The sequence below is a fragment of the Pinus tabuliformis genome, chromosome 8, assembly GCF_031772625.1.
Source record: "Pinus tabuliformis cultivar Carrire ecotype Pingquan chromosome 8, CPIR1, whole genome shotgun sequence".
Lineage (NCBI taxonomy): Eukaryota > Viridiplantae > Streptophyta > Pinopsida > Pinales > Pinaceae > Pinus > Pinus tabuliformis.
Window position 1 is genome coordinate 1,842,496,292 of NC_142294.1, and position 19,626 is coordinate 1,842,515,917.

The 19,626-nt window shown below is 41.4% G+C and overlaps 2 protein-coding genes across 2 annotated transcripts in view; both read right to left on the reverse strand.

Annotated features, from left to right (window-relative positions):
* Positions 1–19,626, reverse strand: part of LOC149243628 (COP9 signalosome complex subunit 5-like) — a 63,091-nt gene that overhangs the window by 6,523 nt on the left and 36,942 nt on the right. The window lies entirely within an intron of this gene.
* LOC149243629 (uncharacterized) lies at positions 1,948–12,187 on the reverse strand. The gene is made up of 4 exons (XM_089461045.1): positions 12,077–12,187; positions 11,861–11,926; positions 2,965–3,859; positions 1,948–2,804 (listed from the first exon to the last, which is right to left on the reverse strand). The coding sequence occupies exons 1-4, from the start codon at positions 12,185–12,187 to the stop codon at positions 2,158–2,160; spliced, it is 1,719 nt and encodes a 572-aa protein (XP_089317171.1). The 3' UTR covers positions 1,948–2,157.

Consider the following 19,626-nt stretch of genomic DNA (forward strand, 5'->3'; position numbering starts at 1 on the left):
TTGCTCAAAATCGATTAAGATTCCGCAAGTTTGTTTGTAGAAGTAGATCAAGTATTTTGCTTTAGTATATTGCATTATCAGGTGGTCTACAGTGGGAAATTCTACATCCTTGGATGTTGCATGGGGCTTGGAGTGAAGTTCCTTTGCCATGTATAGGAGCTAAGTGTAGTGGGAATGGACACAAGACTCCACTAATCTCTCCATCCAAATCCATCAAATATTCGTTGACCTCCACAAAGATCCTCCAAGAATTCGATTTTGCGAAGTCATCAAATTGAACTCCTTATTTGTAGCCAAAAAATCAATTTCCCCATGTGCTCAATTTCTCAAGTGATGTCATGTGCCAAATTTTAACTACCTCTTGACTTGCTCTTTGACTTGGGATAACTTCCAAGCCATTTCCATGTCATTTTGTCACATGGAGTTTTCTTATTTTTCTCCATTTAATTTATTTCTGGGCTAATTTATTGCCACATTTTCCACAAATCTTAGGAAAATTGGGTTTTGAGGGTCTAGAACTTTATTTTTTTACCCCTCAGTATCTTAGTAGAAAGTTGAGGGTGAGATGTGTAATTTTGAGCACGCGTACCTCATACAACTTCTCTAGACATCACTCACTACATTTTACAATCAAAATTTATTAAAATTTTCACCTTGGAGAAAATTTTAAAATTTTATTGTTTTGGCTCTTAGACCTAATCAAATTCCGCGAAATTTTACGAGTGATCTAGTATGGTAATATACAATGACTCTAGACACTAAAACTCACCGAAGGCCTTGCCATTAAGTGCTTGAAAGTACCAAAGAATTAACCAATGAAAAAAAACCTCCCAAGTTACCTAAGTTTGTTACATGACCCAATTCATCACACTAGCATCATTTTACATCATCCCTTACATCATCCCCATAGGGCTCAGGGAATCTGAGTACAATATAGATGAGAAGTTAGAGTTAAAAAACTTTGATGACATATGAACTATGATGGTACATGAAGCCTCTGACACATCCTCGGGCATGGAGTCTTCAAAAATTTTAGGTGCAACTTCAATGGTCAACAAGGGTAAAGGGAGAATAGGAAGAAGCCGAGAAAGCTGGCGCATAGGGAAAAAGCCGGAACTGCAGGGAACAACCAGAATTGTTGAGAACTGCCGGAACTGTCGGGAAAGCTGACACAGAGGGCACGAGTCGGAACTGCCGGGAATAGCCGGAACTACTCGGAAAGCTGATGCAGAAGGCAAAAGTCGAAACTACCGGGAACTGTCGGGAACTGTCGGCACAGCCGGGAATGCTGATGCAGAGGGCAGAAGCCGGAACTGTCGGGAACGCTGACGCAAAGGGCAGAAGTCGGAACTGACGGGAACAACCGGAATTGTCGGGAACTGCCGAAACTGTCGGGAAAGATGACGCAAAGGGCAGAAGCCGGAACTGCCGGGAACAACCAAAATTGCCTGGAACTGGCAGAACTACCAGGAAAGCTGACGCAGAGGGCAGAAGCCGAAACTACCGGGAATAGCCGAAACTGTCGGAACAACCGTGAAAGCTGACACAGAGGGCAGAAGCCGGAACTACCGAGAACTGTCGGGAATAGCCGAAACTGCCAAAACTGCCCGAAACAGTCGAAACTGTCGAAACTGCCAGGAACTGCCAGAACAGTCGGAGCATCTATCTACGAAGGAGAGCAACATGCAAGGGACAACTAACTAACATTGGGACAGTTGTATGGTACTTAGCAGCAAGTACACCAAGCATGCAAAGTTACAGCAAGCATGCAAGGGACAACAAACCAATGTTTTACAACTCGGACTCGGCCGAGGATCGACTCGGACTCGGACTCGGACTCGGTAATGACTCGGCCGGCTCGATTTCAATGACTCGGTCGTTGTAAAAAATACATTAAATATTTATTTTTTTTATAAAAAAACATAATTTTAAATATTTTAAACATAATTTTAAAGATTTTCATTCAAGTTTCCAAACACACAACATTATAATATACATGGAAGACAACATATGATCAAAGTAGGCTCATGAACCAATCCATTATATCAAAATGGTACGGTGGTACCCAATGGCAATAGTAAATACATAGTCAACTGTAGTCTGTCATACATGATCAAAGACTCAAGAGTCAAAACAAAATACAAATAACCAAGGAGGCTAGTAGCTACTGCCAGAGGAGCCAAGATCATCTCGACCAATCTCTGGATCATCATCATCAGAGTCAGACAAGGGGCCCCATGGCTCCTCCTCATCATCATCGTCTCCAACTGCAACTGTAGAAGTGGTGCCAGTACCACTAGGCTGTGCAGCAGATGCAAGCTGAGATAGAGTACAAATGCGGCTGCGCTTCTGTCGTGGCTGAGCAGAGGAAGGCGAAGCACCTACAACTGGAGTCCTACTAGCTGGCTGTGAGACTGAGGCTGGTGGATTGGGATCTGCATTCAACTGAACATGCTGCAGTGGATCTCCAACATCAAGTTCATCAAGATCCTCATCAGGATCAAACTCTGGTAGACGACTCTCCACTACCCAATCTGATGTTGGATCAATGTCTTCCAACACAATGGGATCTGAATCAGGTCTTTTGTTCAGCAATTGGTTCCGTCTGAGCCGAAGGTTGTATTGGACAAAAACTAGATCATTCAACCGTTTTTGCTCCAAACGGTTTCTCTTCTTTGTGTGAATCCTCTCAAAGACAGACCAATTGCGCTCACACCCAGATGCACTGCAAGTTTGACTCAAAATACGAATTGCAAACCTTTGCAATTCAGGGCACTGGCCACCAAAGGCCTCCCACCATTGTGCTGCAAAAAACATAGGAGTGTAATGAATTATGAGTTAGATGAAGGCTGAAGCTCAACAAAATTACAAATTATATCTAACTTTCAAATTATAAATGATTTAACAAACTTTAATAAAAAAAGTAAAACCATTAAGAAATTGAAAATTGAAATTTTTGTTTACCTGGCTCATCTGCTTCTCTTGCAATCTTTGCTAGGTTCTTCCCAAAGGTACCTGTTGCATTGCTGAAGGATGTGACCTGCTGATGTATCAGCAGCTGATCAGACTCCGATGGGACCATGCGCTCAATGCAATCAACCAGTCCATCTCTGACCTCCCCCCTCAAAGCTCCTGACTCCTTAGCTTTATAATGATACCGTGGGTTCAAAAAATACCCAGCTGCATGTATAGGGCGATGGAGTTGATTGTTCCATCTTTCATCAATGATTGCCCAAATGGGCCCATACTTTGCCACTCTATCCTTGTATGATGTCTTTATTTGCTCCTTTGCTTGATCCATAGCCTCATAAATGAAGCCCATAGTCAACCTTTCCCCATCCACCAACCGCAACACCTTAACTAGTGGCTCAGCAAGCTTCACAATCTCTGCTGCCTTTCTCCAAAAAGTTTCATCATGGACTTTCCTTTTCAATTCTCTGCCTTCTGGTTTGTTAGACCAACTGCTTTGATTCCAATCATCACTGGAAAACATCTTTTGCAAGTTTCTATGTTGGGAAAGCATAGATTGCAATGTCAAAAAATGTGTAGCAAATCTAGTGATGGCAGGCCTAATAATATCCTTGCCTCCAGTGTGTTTCCTCATGAGACTCAAAACCAGTGTATGATTGTAGATAAATTTTGTTATGCTTTTGGCATTATCTACAGTGTTTCTGACCCAATCTAATTTTCCAATATCCTCAAGCATGAGGTCTATGCAATGTGCAGCGCATGGGGTCCAAAAGATGGTCTTGTGTTTTTCCTCTAACAGTCTACCAGCAAGAACATAGTTAGAGGCATTGTCTGTGATGATTTGAACAACATTAGCCACCCCCACATCCTGAATAACCTCATCCAATAGCTAAAACAACAAGTGGCCATCTTTTACCTTATCAGATGCATCAACTGATTTTAAAAACATGGTTCCCTGTGGGCAGAAGACAAGAAAGTTTATGATGGTACGGTTTCTTTGATCAGTCCATCCATCTGACATGATGGTACACCCTGTTCTTGCCCATGATTCCTTGAAATCATGCAAATACTCATTAATTGATTTAATTTCTTTCTGCAAACGAAACCCCCTTAGCTCTTGCATAGTAGGGCCTTTGAAGCCTTTTCCAGCAGCATGTATGGCCTCAAACATAGGCTCATAATATGGTGAACGAGCAGCATTAAAGGGGATATCAGCATCATACCACCATCTAGCTATGTAGTCACAAGCAGTCTCCCTCAATTCTTTCTTCCAATGGTCATCTAAAGTGGGCTGAGCAAGACCTTTACTAACTTCAGGACCATGTGCATCTGATGGAGAGGAGCCTGAGTGAGTGAAAAAACTTTTGATAGTCCCATCACCCTTCATTCTACCCTTTCCCTTATCTTGAACAGAAGCAAAAGAGGGAGGAACATAACGGAAAGGGTTTGATGCATCAGTTTGAGGGATAGAGGAAGAACCCTCAAACTCATAGTGGGGGTTGGCAGCCATCATTCTTTGTATCTCCCTCTTCCTCCCAATTTCAGCCTGTATCTCTTTTTGCCTAGTCTTTTCTGCATTAAATTTTTCAAAGCTTTCCAACAAATTCTTTCTAATCTCCCCAATTTCCTCAGATTTACATGCAGTAATATTGCCTTTAATCCCTGCCAAGTGTTGTTTCAGCCTATTAATCCCCCCAGGACCTGACTTAATTTTCCTATGGCAAAACTTGCAACACATCTCATCATCAACCATTTCAACATATGCCCAAGCAGGATCCTTTGCTCTAGGTGCCATTTTTTGACTAAGAAAACAATCTGAAAATGAAAAAAAAAAAAAAAAATTGATTCAATGTTCATTTATTTGACTAAAAACACTCTCTAAGCTATCTTGATATGCACCTAAAATTTACTAAGTAAAAACAGATTTATAGAGGTGGAAAAAAATACCTCCAGGCACAAACTGCCTCCTCAAGCTTGCTCCAAAAATCAGCTCCTCAATGCTGCTCCAAATGGCTGCCCAAGAAGCTCCTCACTCCAGCTACAATGCTCCTCCAAGACTCCTCACTGCTGCTCCAAAACAAGCTCAAGAACTGCTCACTAACTCTCAAAGAAGACTCTCACTCAAATGCATAAGACTGCTGTGAGTGAAATGAGAGCATTTGGCTGTCTTAAATAGAGTTTGGGAGGGGAAATGGACCCCAAAAGCATTAAACAAATCACAATAACCCTTTCAGCTCCACAAACCCTAACTAACTTTATTAAAAAACAGCAAAAAAGTCATTTTTTTTGGGTAAATACGCTGCCACAGCCGGTTTTTATTGGTACGGCCGAGTCATGACGGGACCCGGCCGGGTTGACCGGGTCAGCTATGACTCGGCCGAGTCATTGGCTGACTCGGCCGAGTCATAGCTGACTCGGCCAGCCGGACCGGGTCAGCCACCGGGTCAAGGTTTTTTGCAACGAAACGGAACGAAACGGCCGTTTCCGTACCGGTACGGCCGTTTCGTAAAACACTGCAACAAACTAATATTGGGAGAACAACATGATACTTAGTGCAACAAGCATGTATTGGTACAACTAGCATGCAGCAACAAGCATGCTAAGGACAACAAGCATGCTAGGGGCAACAAGCAAGCAAGGTGCGGCCAACACATAGGTCAGTATGGAAACATGGTGCAGCAATGGCACATAATGCAGTACAGTGATGGGTACAGTCATGATTAATGAAGCATGATGAGATGCAGCATAGTGATGATAGGTGCAGCATGGTGCAGTACGATGAGGTGCAGCATGATGACAAAATGCAACACAACGATAGGTGAAGGAGTCACCTTGGAGAATCAGTTGAAGCAGCATGTCTTCAACTGATCTCATGTATCATCTTCTTAGAGATGATCTATGCTCTTATCTAGATAAGTCAAAGTGTTGACTTCTGTTGTAAACGTACTATCTCTCTCTCTCTACTGAACTATTGAAGAAATATAAGAAGAATTGATAGGGTTTCCCCACATTGAGGTTTGTCCCTGGCTAGCACCACATCTTGTGTCCTCTTGTCTTTGTCAGGCTAGGGTAACTCCAGAATGAGCGGGAGAGAAAACTGATATGTATTATTCATTAGCTAACTCATACTTATATACATAAATACAACGGATCAGTTCATCTTCCTGATGACTGTCCAGTTCACCCATCCGTTTCGGATTAGGTGTCAACATTCCCCCCCTTAATCTGAAGGGATGTTGGTGAGTCCAAGCATCGTTCTGAATCTTTCAAGCTTTTCTCTTCCAAGCGCTTTGGTGAAGATGTCTGCAATTTGCTCGTTTGTGGAACAATGACGGAGATGGATTGTTTTGGCCTCCACATGATGTCGGATGAGATGATATTTAGTATTGATGTACTTAGTACGATCATGGAACTTTGGGTTCTTGGCCAACTTTATTGCAGATGTGTTATCAATCATGAGTGGAGTTGATTGTATTTGTTTTACCTGCAAATCTTCAAGAATTTTCCTGAGCCACACAATTTCTTTCGTTGCTTCAGCTGCTGCCACATATTCTGCTTCTGTTGTGGAATCTGTTGGTACTGATTGTTTGCGTGATCTCCAGGAGACAGCTCCTGATCCAAGACTCATAGCATATCCTGAAGTAGATACCCCAGTTTCTTTGTCTCCATCGAAGTCTGAATCAGAGTATCCAATCAAGTTGAAGTCGTCCACCTGTGTATACTTGATTCCAAGGTCTTGAGTTCCCTTCAAGTACCTTAGAACTCTTTTTGCAGCAGACCAATGTCCCTCACAAGGCTTTTGCATAAATCTGGAGAGGATTCCTACAGCAAATGAAATGTCTGGTCTGGTAGTAGTGAGGTAGATGAGACTTCCTACAAGCTGTCTATACTTTGTTGCATCCTCAAATTCCTTTCCTTCAATAGATGTGAGCTTCAAGTTTTGTTCCATTGGAGTACAAAGGGGATTGCACTCTGTCATGCCAAATCTGTTTAACAAATCTCCAATGTATTTCTTTTGAGAAAGAAATATGGACTTTGGATGTTGGGTTACTTCAATGCCAAGATAGTAATGAACATAGCCCAAATCAGTGATTTCAAAAAAAATTCCTAATTCTTTCTTTATGTATGCAATATAGCTTTCATTGTTCCCTGTCATTAAAAGATCATCTACATATACCACAAGATATACAACTGTTTTGCCAACTTTCTTGACAAATAAAGTTGCATCATCAAGATCAAAATGATTGAAGTTGAGTTTCAGAAGATGCTTAGTTAGTTTTTCATACCAGGCTCGTGGTGCTTGTTTGAGGCCATACAAGGACTTCACAAGTTTGCATACTTTATGTTCATGTCCTTTCACAGCAAATCCTTCAGGCTGGGGGACATAAAAACATTCTCTTTTAGATCTCCATTCAAGAATGCAGTTTTTACATCCATTTGATGGACTTTCCAACCGTTCTGAGCAGCTAGTGCAAAGAGTGTCCGGATGGTGGCCCATTTTGCTGTGGGGGCAAAAGTTTCCTCATAATCGACCCCTTCCTTCTGTGCAAAACCTTTTGCCACAAGCCTAGCTTTGTGCTTGTCAAGTGAGCCATCAGCTTTGTACTTGTTCTTGTAGACCCACTTGCAACCAATTGGTTTGGTTCCAAATGGAGGATCAACCAGCTTCCAAGTGCCATTCTTTATGAGGGCATCATACTCCTTCTACATCGCTTCTTTCCATTCATCATGAGAAGCAGCTTCTTTGAAGGAAGTTGGTTCAAAATCTGTAGACAAGTTCAATTCACAATCATAAGTAACATCCATATCAACAGGTGAATTAGAGTTATCTACATCACCTCCATCTTGTCGGTTTGTATTTCTGGTTCCTGTTTTTCCAATTTCATCAGGATGAACACTTTCAAGTGTCTTTGTCCGCCATTTTGGGGGACCTTTCTGAGATGGTCCAGGCTGCTCTGTTGATTGAGTTGGGTCTGAATCAAGATTGAGTCTCCCAATTCTATCAATTACATCACTTAAAGCATCATCCGTTGTTGGAGTGTCACGTAGGGGAGATTGTTCTTCAGAAGAAGATTCCACATGTTGATCTAGTATAGGAATCCCCCCTTCAAGATGTGGAATCTGATTATCAAACTCTTGAAATGATTTCGGTTTTGTGAATTTATCCAAGCGATCAAGTTGCCGCTCAACAACACTGTCAGATTTGGATGATTCAAGAAAAATGACATCTCTAGATAAAACAAACTTTTTATTTACTTCATCATAGAGGCGGTATGCTTTAGATGTGTTTGAATACCCCAGGAAGATACACTTACGACTTCTAGCACCAAGTTTGTTTCTATGTACCTTTGGTATTAAAGCATAACAGGTGGAACCAAAAATCCTGAGATGTTTCACCGAAGGAACATGTCCATACCACAATTCATAAGGAGTCTTGTTTCTTATAGCACTAGATGGACATCTATTCTTTATATATGCAGCACATAGAACAGCATCAGCCCAAAACATTGTCTTTACATTTTTGAAGAAAAGCATGGATCGTACCATATTCAAAATTGTTCTGTTCATTCCAATGTTGTTAAAAGCGCGATCGGGATTAAATCGGCGCCGGGAAAAAAGCGGAAAAAATCGGCAAAAGCGGGAAAAAAGCGTTTGGCACAAAAATATTCATTTTTTTCAATTTTTTTAATATCTAAACCATCTACAACATAAAATAAATACATTGACACATAAATATGATAAAAAAACTAACACATAAGATGTTTAATATCATTTCTAGCGCTAAAATCACACATAACATTGAATCATGTCCTGAATAGTAAGTCCTGACTCCTGAGTCCCAACTCAGCCTCAAAATATCAACAAAAAATATGATAATGTATCTCATCATGTCATAATGTCATATACAATAAAATGAAAGTCTAATCCTATTGATTTCCTCTGCCCCTCTTGCGAGAAAATGCCACAGCTTTCCCTTTCCCTCTAGATGTAGATGTTGGTGCCCGTGCAGGTGGAAATGGCAGTGGAGTCTGATGTGCTCTAGACGCTGAAGAACTAGAAGTAGGAGCTATAGGAGGTAGACCACGTCCTCTACTGGTGGCAGGGGTAGCCCGGGCAGGTGGTGTCACCTGGAAACATTACAATCTCCCAATCCTGAAATCCTGAAAAATTGATAAGTCTGCTGGATTTTAAATGAAATCTAAAATTCTACTTTCTCCATATGAAATCCAATGAGGCTGGAACCACTCTCAAACATCCTGAGTCATTTCATGGTAATGTTAAAAATTTAAGTAAAAGGATGAAAATGAAGATTAAGGAGAATGTCACTTTTACTTTAAGAATTTAACATTACCATGAATAGCATATCCATACTAGGGCCTAGACTTGATCATTAAGCTACCCCACTCAAAAATTATTTGTTTCTTTCAAAAAACATTGCATGAAAAAACCCAAAAAAAGTTATAAAACTATGCTGTCCTGAGCCCCCACGATTTTTTCGTTAAAAATCGCGCTTTTTTCGAAAAAATCGCGATTTTTTGAAAAAAGCGAGATTTTTTTCAGTAAAAATCGGCAAAAAAAAGTAGGCGATTTTTTCGTATAGAAATCGCGATTTGATTGGCAAGATGAAAAAATCGTGATTTTATCGCGATTTTAACAACACTGGTTCATTCTTTCAACTACACCATTCTGTTGAGGATTATAAGGCACAGTTGTTTGATGTTTAATCCCATGTTGGCGAAGATAGTGTTCAAATTCATTTGATGTATATTCTTTTCCATTATCAGTGCGAATAGACCCAATATGAGATTGTGCATCATTTTCAATCCACTTATGAAAATTCTTGAATGTTTGAAAAGCATCAGATTTGTTCTTCAATAAGTAAACCCAACACATTCTGGTGTAATCATCAATAAATGTCATGATATATTTATTTCCATTTGCAGAAAGAACAGGCATTGGACCACATAAATCTGAATGAATAAGTTCAAGCTTCCTATGTGCTCTTGAATGTGAATCATGAAAAGATTGTTTGCTATGCTTTCCTAGAATGCAAGCATCACATTGTTTATGTTTTCTAGGAATTGTAGGCAAACCAGCAACACCATTTTTCTTCAACAAGCGGAGACTGTCATAGTTTAAATGTCCAAATCTAGCATGCCATAATAAACTTGATGGAAGTGTACCTTCTTCATGATGAGAAATATATGAAAAATGTTGTGCATGAGCAGAGGTTCCTTGCAGTTTAAGAAGTCTTTCTTCTTCTATACCCCTCATGACAAGTGAATGGTCAGATGCCTTTCTTACCTCAAGCTTTCCATCAAACATATGAATGGAGTGACCTTGCTGGTGGATGTGGACCAGGGACAGCAAGTTTCTCTTGAGCTGTGGGAGATATAGAACATGATCCAGAAGAAAGTTTGGAAGACCAGGCAGTTTAAGCCTGATTGTGCCAAGCCCTGATGGCTTGATTTTTGACTGATCTGCAAAGTATACTGCTCCATCAACATTATCAGTGAAATATTCAAAAAAATCTTTCCTATGAGTCATATGACAGGTTGCTCCTGAATCAAGCAACCAGTAATTTTTCGAAGAAGTAAGTGAAGCATTAAACAAATCTTCATTTACTCCAATGTTACATTGTGCCTCAATATAGTGAGCAGATTCAGGTGCTTTACCTTTGTCTGTGTCATCAGTTTTACCTTTCTGTTGATTTCTTCTCTGCTCAATCTTGTCCCATGGTAGCTTGCATTTAGAAGCATCATGTGATCCATTTCGTTTGCAGCGAATGCAATGCAAATCTGCCTTTTCTGCTTGAGAATGTCTGCCCCCCCTGCCTCTGAAGTATCTTCCTCTTCCTCTTCGTCCACCTCTTCCTCTTGTAGAATCTTGAGCAGGATGTTTTTCTTTATGAGCAAGGCAAACAGTCTCTTCAGAAGATTCAGGCGCTGTTTTCTTTCCAAAGGCTTTCTCTCTTTCAGCAAACTTTTTCACAAGAGACTCAAAGGTTATGTCTTTAAGATTTCCATTTGCTTGTAAAGACTCAAGATAATTGGAGTAGGTAGGATAGAGTGCTTTGAGAAAGGCAATAAGAGAGATATCCAGCTCAACCTTAGTGGATTTAATATCATGCATTATAGACTTTATTTCAGATGCAAGAGCAAGGGGATCATTATTTTTCAGTTCAAGAGTGAAGAGTTTAATCATGAGCTGAACAACTTCAAGTGCAGAATGTGAATCATAGAGTTCTTTCAGCTTTTGTAAAGCTTCAAAGGCAGTGGAATACGATGAAATATGACGACTTACTTCTTCGTTTACAGATGCTGCGATCAATGCATAGGCTTTGTTGTTCTTGTTTTCCCAGATGACAAGTTCTTTATCTGATGTAGGCTGCACAGGGTCTTTGTCTTCTTCTCCGACACACACTCCTTTCCACAACTCATTGTAGATGAGGGTGTGTTTTACCATCCGAGACCATTCTGAATAGTTCTCCTTGCCAGTGAGAACTATTCCTACCATAGAAATGATTGAATGCATTCTGTAAAAAAAATATCTCTGCTAAAAAAACTTCTGTTGATAAAAGACTTCTGCTGAAAAAAAATTCTTATGCCACAGCCTTATGCACTTTATTTTCTTCTAACGTTTGCATCAGCATTTCTTATATCAGCAATATTACTATGTTTTGAATGTATTCACTTCAAAATGTATAAAGGATATATTACTTCAATATATATGAAGCAATACTACAAAACATTCTGGAAACACAACAATGCTTTGAATAATATAAACTGCGTATATCAATTCAACAAACTGCTCAACCACTATACAAAAAACGCATCTCCACCCTATACAAAAATGCCATATGAAGTTTAAAATATCAACTGCATAATACCAACGCCCTTGCAGTCTTTGTAATACTCAGCGTTACTGGCGACTGTTGAGGCTTCTCGTTAACATTCTTCACAGCAATCGCTCAATTACTTACTGACAACAATCCCTCAATTCCCTTCGTAACAGCCCCTCAACTCGGAATAGCTTGATTTCAAAGTCCATTTGAATTCAAAAAACCAGCGAACCTGGCTCTTTTTTTAAATGCAGCGACACACACCTGCATACTAGTATGGCTGATATCAACAAACACGACGTTCAACGGATCATTTTCAGGCAGATCAGTCTTGTAAATGCCGTAAGCCAAGGCAGTGGCTGTGGTCTCGTGCATCAAGCGGAGAGGATTTAGGCGCAATCTCTGACTGGCTCGAACATTAGTTGGCACGTCTATCTGATATTGCTCCTTGAATTTATCAGCAAAATGCCTAGAGCAATGAAAAAAATGGGAAGCGAAAGTGTATGCGATACGGCGGTATGTAACATACAACACAACATGGAATACAACCAACCAAACTGGGAGCGGGATATGGATGCAGAGTATGGGAATAAACCACAGTCAATGCAGCCACGAACAAACTCAAGCCCACTCAAAACAGTAACAGACCATTCCAGGCCAGCTAAACAAAATTGAATTGCGTTTTGGGTATATCAATCGGTGTTTGGGCACAATCAGAGGTTTGGAGACAGCGAGGGAAAAAAGAATGAGAGAACCATCAAATCGAATCTGTGAGAAGGTCAATCGTTCTCATCTGAAACGCGCAAGGGAGCTCTCAAAAACATAACCGATACATTCATGGATTCATGCGCAGAGAGGAGCAGCGTGGACAGTGTCAGACAAACGTTTATAAAAAACAATGCGCAGTCTCTGGCAGGCCAGGCAGAGGCAGAGCCAGGGAATCAATGTCAGAGTAGCGCTCAGGACTGAGCAGCTCTCAGGACAGGAGTTACAACTATTTTAGGGACTGGGACCTGAGCTCTGATACCATGTCAGGCCAGGGTAACTCCAGAATGAGCGGGAGAGAAAACTGATATGTATTATTCATTAGCTAACTCATACTTATATGCATAAATACAACGGATCAGTTCATCTTCCTGATGACTGTCCAGTTCACCCATCCGTTTCGGATTAGGTGTCAACAGTCTTGGCTTGTCTTTTGCGATTTATGTTTATGTTCTATCTGCAGTTTACTTTAATGCTGATGTGATTACTAATCTGGAAAAGATATTGAGCTAGCTCTGAAAATTGAAATAAATTGCTCTAAGCATAGAACATACCTAAAATTAACATGGTATCAAAGTTGAGGTGAAGACAATGCCCAAGCAAGAGTGAAAGAGAAATCACTGAAGACAGTTGGGAAACGACAAAAGGATCAGTGGATTCCTCATCCCTCTTCAAATTCATCGAGGGTGAAGTCGAAGCAGAGAATATTATCAGAATGGCGCAGCGGAAGTTTCTGATGGCCTACCTAAAGATCACTTCATTGGGAAGTCCAGACCTAAAAGTGGAAGGAAAGGCAAATGCCTTGGTTGCAATAAGTTCAGCCATTATGCAAAGGAGTGTCTGAATGACAGAGACACTCGATGAAGATAACAATCATTCCAAGGACATCTTCAATGATCAAAGGAATGACAAGTAATGCAGGTCATCAAGGAAATGGCCGACTCTTCAAAGAAAGCAAGGAACCCCAGGTACGAAGAATCAAATGTTGTTTTTGATAAGATAAAGAAGCGTTATCTTGTATTGGCCCTCTCCGCCAGATTCTTTGGGAATCTGGCTTATTGATTGTAGTGCTTCAAGGCACTTCATCGGATAGAAGGGTGCACTCTCTAATTTGGTAGAGATGGAAACAATAGTGGGATTATACTTGGAGCCGATGCCACCTATCCCGGAAAGGGTGTAGAGAATGTTACCCCTCAATTGAATGAGAGTAACTCAATTCATTTACAGAATCTCTTTTATGTACCTGATCGCAAGAAGAACCTAGTGTCCATTTCGGCAATGGAAGTCAAAGGTTACAGGGTGGCACTCATCGATGGAAAGGTACGTGTTAAAAAATAGAATTTTCAAAGATGCTTTTTCTCATGGGTTCAGGGTTGGCAATTTATATTAAGTTGCAGGATGGTCCATGGGGGATCATGTCAATTGACATATCACATCTATAACACCGGAGGTTTACCTATGGGGCCCTACCAAATGTGAGTCAAATGGTGATAGGGATGCTTGAATTCAAAAAGAACATGAAAGTACATGTCTGAGATGTACCAAAGGAAAATCTTACGAGGGGACCATTCCCCTCATGTAGCAGGTCCACAGGTTTGGAACAACCCGAGGGGTTTGAGATTCATGATCGGGAATCTCACGTATGCAGGTGGAATAAAGCCTTCTATGGCTTGAAGCAAAACTCCCCGGGCGTAGTATGAGAGGATTGATAATTGTCTGGTGAAGCTGAGATTCACTAGGAGTGAAACCGATCCAAACCATTACTCGAAGGTTGTGGATGATAGACCTCTCATACCGGCATCCAAACCATTACCCGAAGGTTGTGGATGATAGACCTCTCATACCGGCACCTTTTGAGGACGACCTATTTCTGACAGGTGCAGACCCTCTCATTTGCAGAAGTAAGAGGGAGTTGGATTCTGGATGTGGAATGATAAACTGCAAGCCTGTGACTACCTTGAGGATCTTAACTTTCAAAAGTTATATGGTAGTGATGTCGGACCAGATTTGGGAAATGCCTCTGAGTTTCATAAACTCATTCGCGTTGATGTTCTTGGTGAACTTCCGTCCGGACATATGTTTTGCAGTTAGCATGGTGAGCTCATATTTGGTTGAGCCTCATTGGATTGGTGCCAAGAATCTTCTAAGATATCTTTGGGGCACAATCTCTCATGGATTGAGATACACTGCCGGAAATATGAAGCTGCATGATTATTCGAATGCTGACTAGGCAGGTAGTGTGGAGGATCACTAGAGCACTTCTCAGTGTTGGTTCTCTTTGGGTTCTGCTTCGATATCATGGATGAGCACGGAGCAGCAGTCGGTTGCTATAAGCACTGTCGAGACCGAATACATAGCTACGAGTATGATCTCGTATGAAGTTGCCTAGTTGTAGAAGCTATTTAGTGAGTTGTTTGTACATATGATGAATACCACCGTGATCCTCTGTGACAACCAGGGGGGATTCGATTGTTCAACAATCCTGTATTCGATGATTGCTCTAGTAAATAGACATCAGATACTGCCTTATCAGGGATATGGTAAGTCGATGAGCGAGGAGGCTCCATTGCATTGAGACTGATGTACAGGTCGTAGACATTTTGTCAAAGCCCCAAGGAAAGGTCAAATCTGTGACTTTCCCGAACAACTTTCAATGAGATACCTTCTTATAAGGGTCCTGCATGTTGCATGCATTGAGCTCTGGGAGCTCTGGGGGGCTTGGGGTACTTACTAGAGCAACATACGACCACAGGGCGACTCACCCTCCCTGGTGGTGCGCTATGTACAAGATGACAGGTTCAACCTTCCCCTGTGATACCCCGTGGCGACTGTGGAACATGATGATTAGTTCTCCTGTGAGCTAGGATGATTAGTTCTCCTGTGGCGACTGTGGAACAAGATGATTAGTTCTCCTGTGGGCCAGGATGATTAGTTCTCCCGTGGCAACTGTGGAACAAGATGATTAGTTCTTCTGTGGGCCCGGATGATTAGTTCTCCCATGGAAACTGTGAAACAGGATGATTAGTTCTCCTGTGGGCCGCGATGATTAGTTTTCCCGTGGCAACTGTGGGGCAGGATGATTCGTTCTCCTGTGGATAGGATGATTAGTTCTCCTGTCGAGGCATCCTACCCATGCAGTCTGGGACTCATGGGAAGTACCTCTCATCTGACCAATGAGCAGGGAAATAGGGTTAGGGACCATAGTAGTACTATCGATGGACGCATCGATGTATCTACCGTACTCTCTGTCCTAGGATGACCTCCATTGATCTGGAATCAATGAAACTGATCTGGGATCAATATGAGTGGTTTGAGACACTCTCTTGTGATATTGATCTGGGATCAATAAAACTGACTTCGGGCCAGTAAGAGTGATGTGACACACTCTCTTCAGATGAAACTGACTTCGGGTCAGTAGAGAATGGTATGAGCCATTCTCGATCAATTCTTCTTCTTCATGGTTCAGCAGTGCAGGGCACTAATGACAGAGATAGTACAATCAGACATATGGATCAGCGGATGGAGTTCTCCCTAGTTGAGAGGGAGTGTTAAAATTGGCAGCTAGGGCCAAACTCCATGTGGGTCATCTTATTAATGGAAGCTGATATTTTTCTTGGATCCCTCTCATAGGATTGATCTAAAGATCATCTGATTCCGATAAGTATTCATGGAGATATGAATTTATTTGTGTTATGGGACAATTCGTCAAGGTCGGCCAGCAACCAAATAAACCCCACTTGTGTTCAACGTTTTAGTATAAATAGAGGCGGCCTTCAAGTCATTTCAACACACTTGGGATCTCTTCCTCTCTACTTGTCTTTGGGTTTTAGTAGGAGGAGAGATCCTAAGGGATAACGCTGCCCTAATCTACAGGGCAGACGCCAGAACTACTGGGAACAATCGGAATTACCAGGAACTGCTAGAACTGCCAGGAAAGCTGACGCAGAGGGCAAAAGCTGAAACTGCCGGGAACAACCGGAATTGCTAGGAACTACCGAGACTGCCGAAAAAGCTGACGCAGAGGGGAGAAGCCGGAACTGCCGGGAACTGCCGGAACTGCAGAAAAAGCTGATGCAGAGGGCAGAAGTCGGAACTACCGGGAACTGTCGAGAACTGTCGGAATAGCCAGGAACGTTGATGCAGAGGGAAAAAGCCGGAACTGTCGGGAACAACCGGAATTGCCGGGAATTGCCGCAACTGCCAGGAACAACTAGAATTGTCGAGAACTGCCAGAACTACTGGGAAAGCTGACACAGAGGGCAAAAGCCGGAACTGTCGGGAACAACTGGAATTGTCGGGAAAGCTGACGTAGAGGGCAGAAGCCGAAACTACCGGGAACAGCCAGAACTGTCAGGAAATGCTGGAACAGCCGGAAAGCTGACGTAGAGGGCAGAAGCAGGAACTACCGGGAAATGCCGGAACAACCAGGAAAGTTGATGCAAAGGGCAGAATTCGAAACTACCGAGAACAGCCGGAACTACCGGAACTGTAGGTAACTTGCCGGAACTGATGGAACTGTCAAGAACTGCCGAAACAGCCAGAGCATCTGTCTCCGAAGGAGAGCAGCATGCAAGGGACAACTAACTAACATTGGGACAGTTGTATGGTACTTAGCAGCAAGTACACCAAGCATGCAATGTTACAGCAAGCATGCAAGGGACAACAAACTAATATTGGAACAACAGCATGATACTTAGTGTAACAAGCATGTATTGGTATAGCTAGCATGCAAGGGACAGCTAGCATGCAACAGCAAGCATGCTAAGGACAACAAGCATGCTAGGGACAACAAGCAAGAAAGGGGCAACAAGCAAGCAAGGTGTGGCCAGCACATAGGTCAATATGGAAACATGGTGTAGCAATGGCACATAATGCAGTACAGTGATGGGTACAGTCATGATTAATGAAGCATGATGAGATGCAGCATAGTGATGATAGGTGCAGCATGGTGAAGATATTGAGCTAGCTCTAAAAATTGAAATAAATTGCTCTAAGCATAGAACATACCTAAACTTAACACCTATGTTGTATGCGATTAAAAAAATTGTGAGTAAATAGAGTTATAGGTGCAATCCCTACAAAGAGAACATGTGTAAGTCTGTTTTGGAACATGAGGTTTGCTCATTGCCTAGTTTTTGCTATATCTAGTGAGATGAGGCATGCCATCAATACCTAGCTAAGGACATTCTCCTTCAAATATGCCCAAATTCTAAATCCCATAGCTTATGTTGAATTTAATTCAATACTAGTAGCATTACAAAAGAGGTTATGATGTCCATTGTGTATAGTATATACCATTCCATAGTTCATTTTGTTGTTTGTAAATACAAGGCATTTAAAAAAAATGTGAAATGTATTGTACATATTCCTAATGTGAAGCTCAAGTCCAAAACTCTAGTGAATGCATATGAATCCGAATGGTCAACAAAGATTGCGCCATGGCTATTATGTTTCTATGGTGAATGAATTAAGACAAAATGTATTAATAATATCCACCAAAAAGGTTGCCTGAGATGCAACAAGGGGAAAATGATACCACAAGAGAGGAATATTAAAGGTTGTGCAAGGGTGATTTTTGACTTGACACTTGTCATTTGAAGGTACAACCTTTCTTGCCCATGATTCTTTGCATATACTTCCTATCAATATTTGACTTGAGTTGTCATTTTTGACATTTCTCCATGTTTCTTAGAAGGGTGTACTCCCCATGCAAGGCAAGCATGTATTGTGCAAATTCCTGGGGAAGAGAATTATTCATCATTGTCGTGGTCCATGGATCACTTATCCAATCTCCCATCTGTTGAAGAATCTAGGGCAATTAGAGTTAATGAGATTCTTCTTGCATGATAACTATTTGTGAGGTATTCAACTTTACTTCTTAGCACAATCTTCACTTATTATTATTAGAGTGTGTCTTCTTAGTTCATCAAATAGCTACCAAAACAAAGAGACAAGAACACACAATGTTGGCTTTCTACCAGGGCCAAAACCTCTCCCTCTTGGAGAGGAAAACCCGCACAAAATTCTTCTTATAGAGATTCCAATTGACAAATACCAAGACCACGACCCTTGACCTATTATGCCACTCCAAGACCAAGACACCAATCCTCTTCTTTGTCACTGCTGCGCCACTAGAATATTCATTCCTGCTGCACCATGATTTCTCCATCATCGAGATCTTCATCACTGTTGCATCATGATTGTTCCTTCATTGAGATCTTGTTGCACCAATGCTTCACCTTCACCAAGAACTTTATCACACCAATGAGATCTCCATTTAGAGGTATATATGTATGACAGTTGTACCGAAGTCTTCATCTTCATTAGGATCATGACTGATATCATGATTACAGTGATGTCGAGGACATGACTGTGTCTATGATATATGCTTCACCGAGATCCTTCCTCTAACATGAATGTCGAGACTATTACTGTGATCTTAACCGAGACTGTAACCATGTTTTCCTTGCACTGAGATTTGTCATAACTATGCCGAGACTGTATCACTGTGACCCTGTAACTAGGCCGAGACTGCAGAGATATATGCGAGGACTTCACTGTAATTATCACTAAGACTGCAACTCATTGTACCATCCGAAGTCACAAAGTAATCCGAGATTCTGTCCTTACTGTACCATCCAAAAATTACAAAGAGAATCTGAGTTTTTCTTGCTCCATTACTTGTCTGAGATATCACTGCAATTATTAGCGAGACTTCAGAGATACCCGAAGTTGCAGAGGCTTATGCGAAGTTTTGTCTCTCTGTGACTCTAGTCGCATATTTATAGGTGTTATGTCTCTGTATTTGAGCCAACATGACAGTGTGAAGTGTTGTGTCTTCTTTTGTGAGCCGACTTGACATTTATATTCATTTGCAGGCCGACATGACTGTGTTATACATCGTTTAGCTTGTTGCCTTTTTCAAGAGGATTGTGCTTGTCTTTGGAGGGCTTCTAGACCTTTCTATAGACTTGTATACATTACACATAGGCTCAAGAAGAGCATGACATTGACTCTTTGACATCCTAAGGCTCTCAATGGGAGCTACT

Excerpts from the sequence above, each read along its gene's own strand:
- LOC149243629 (XM_089461045.1), bottom strand. The coding sequence starts at position 12,187 with ATGCACGAGACCACAGCCACTGCCTTGGCTTACGGCATTTACAAGACT. Across the intron at positions 3,860-11,860 it reads CAAAGACTGCAAGGGCGTTG|CTATTGGATGAGGTTATTCA; the intron begins GTATTATGCAGT and ends TTGTTGTTTTAG. Across the intron at positions 2,805-2,964 it reads AAGAGAAGCAGATGAGCCAG|CACAATGGTGGGAGGCCTTT; the intron begins GTAAACAAAAAT and ends TGTTTTTTGCAG.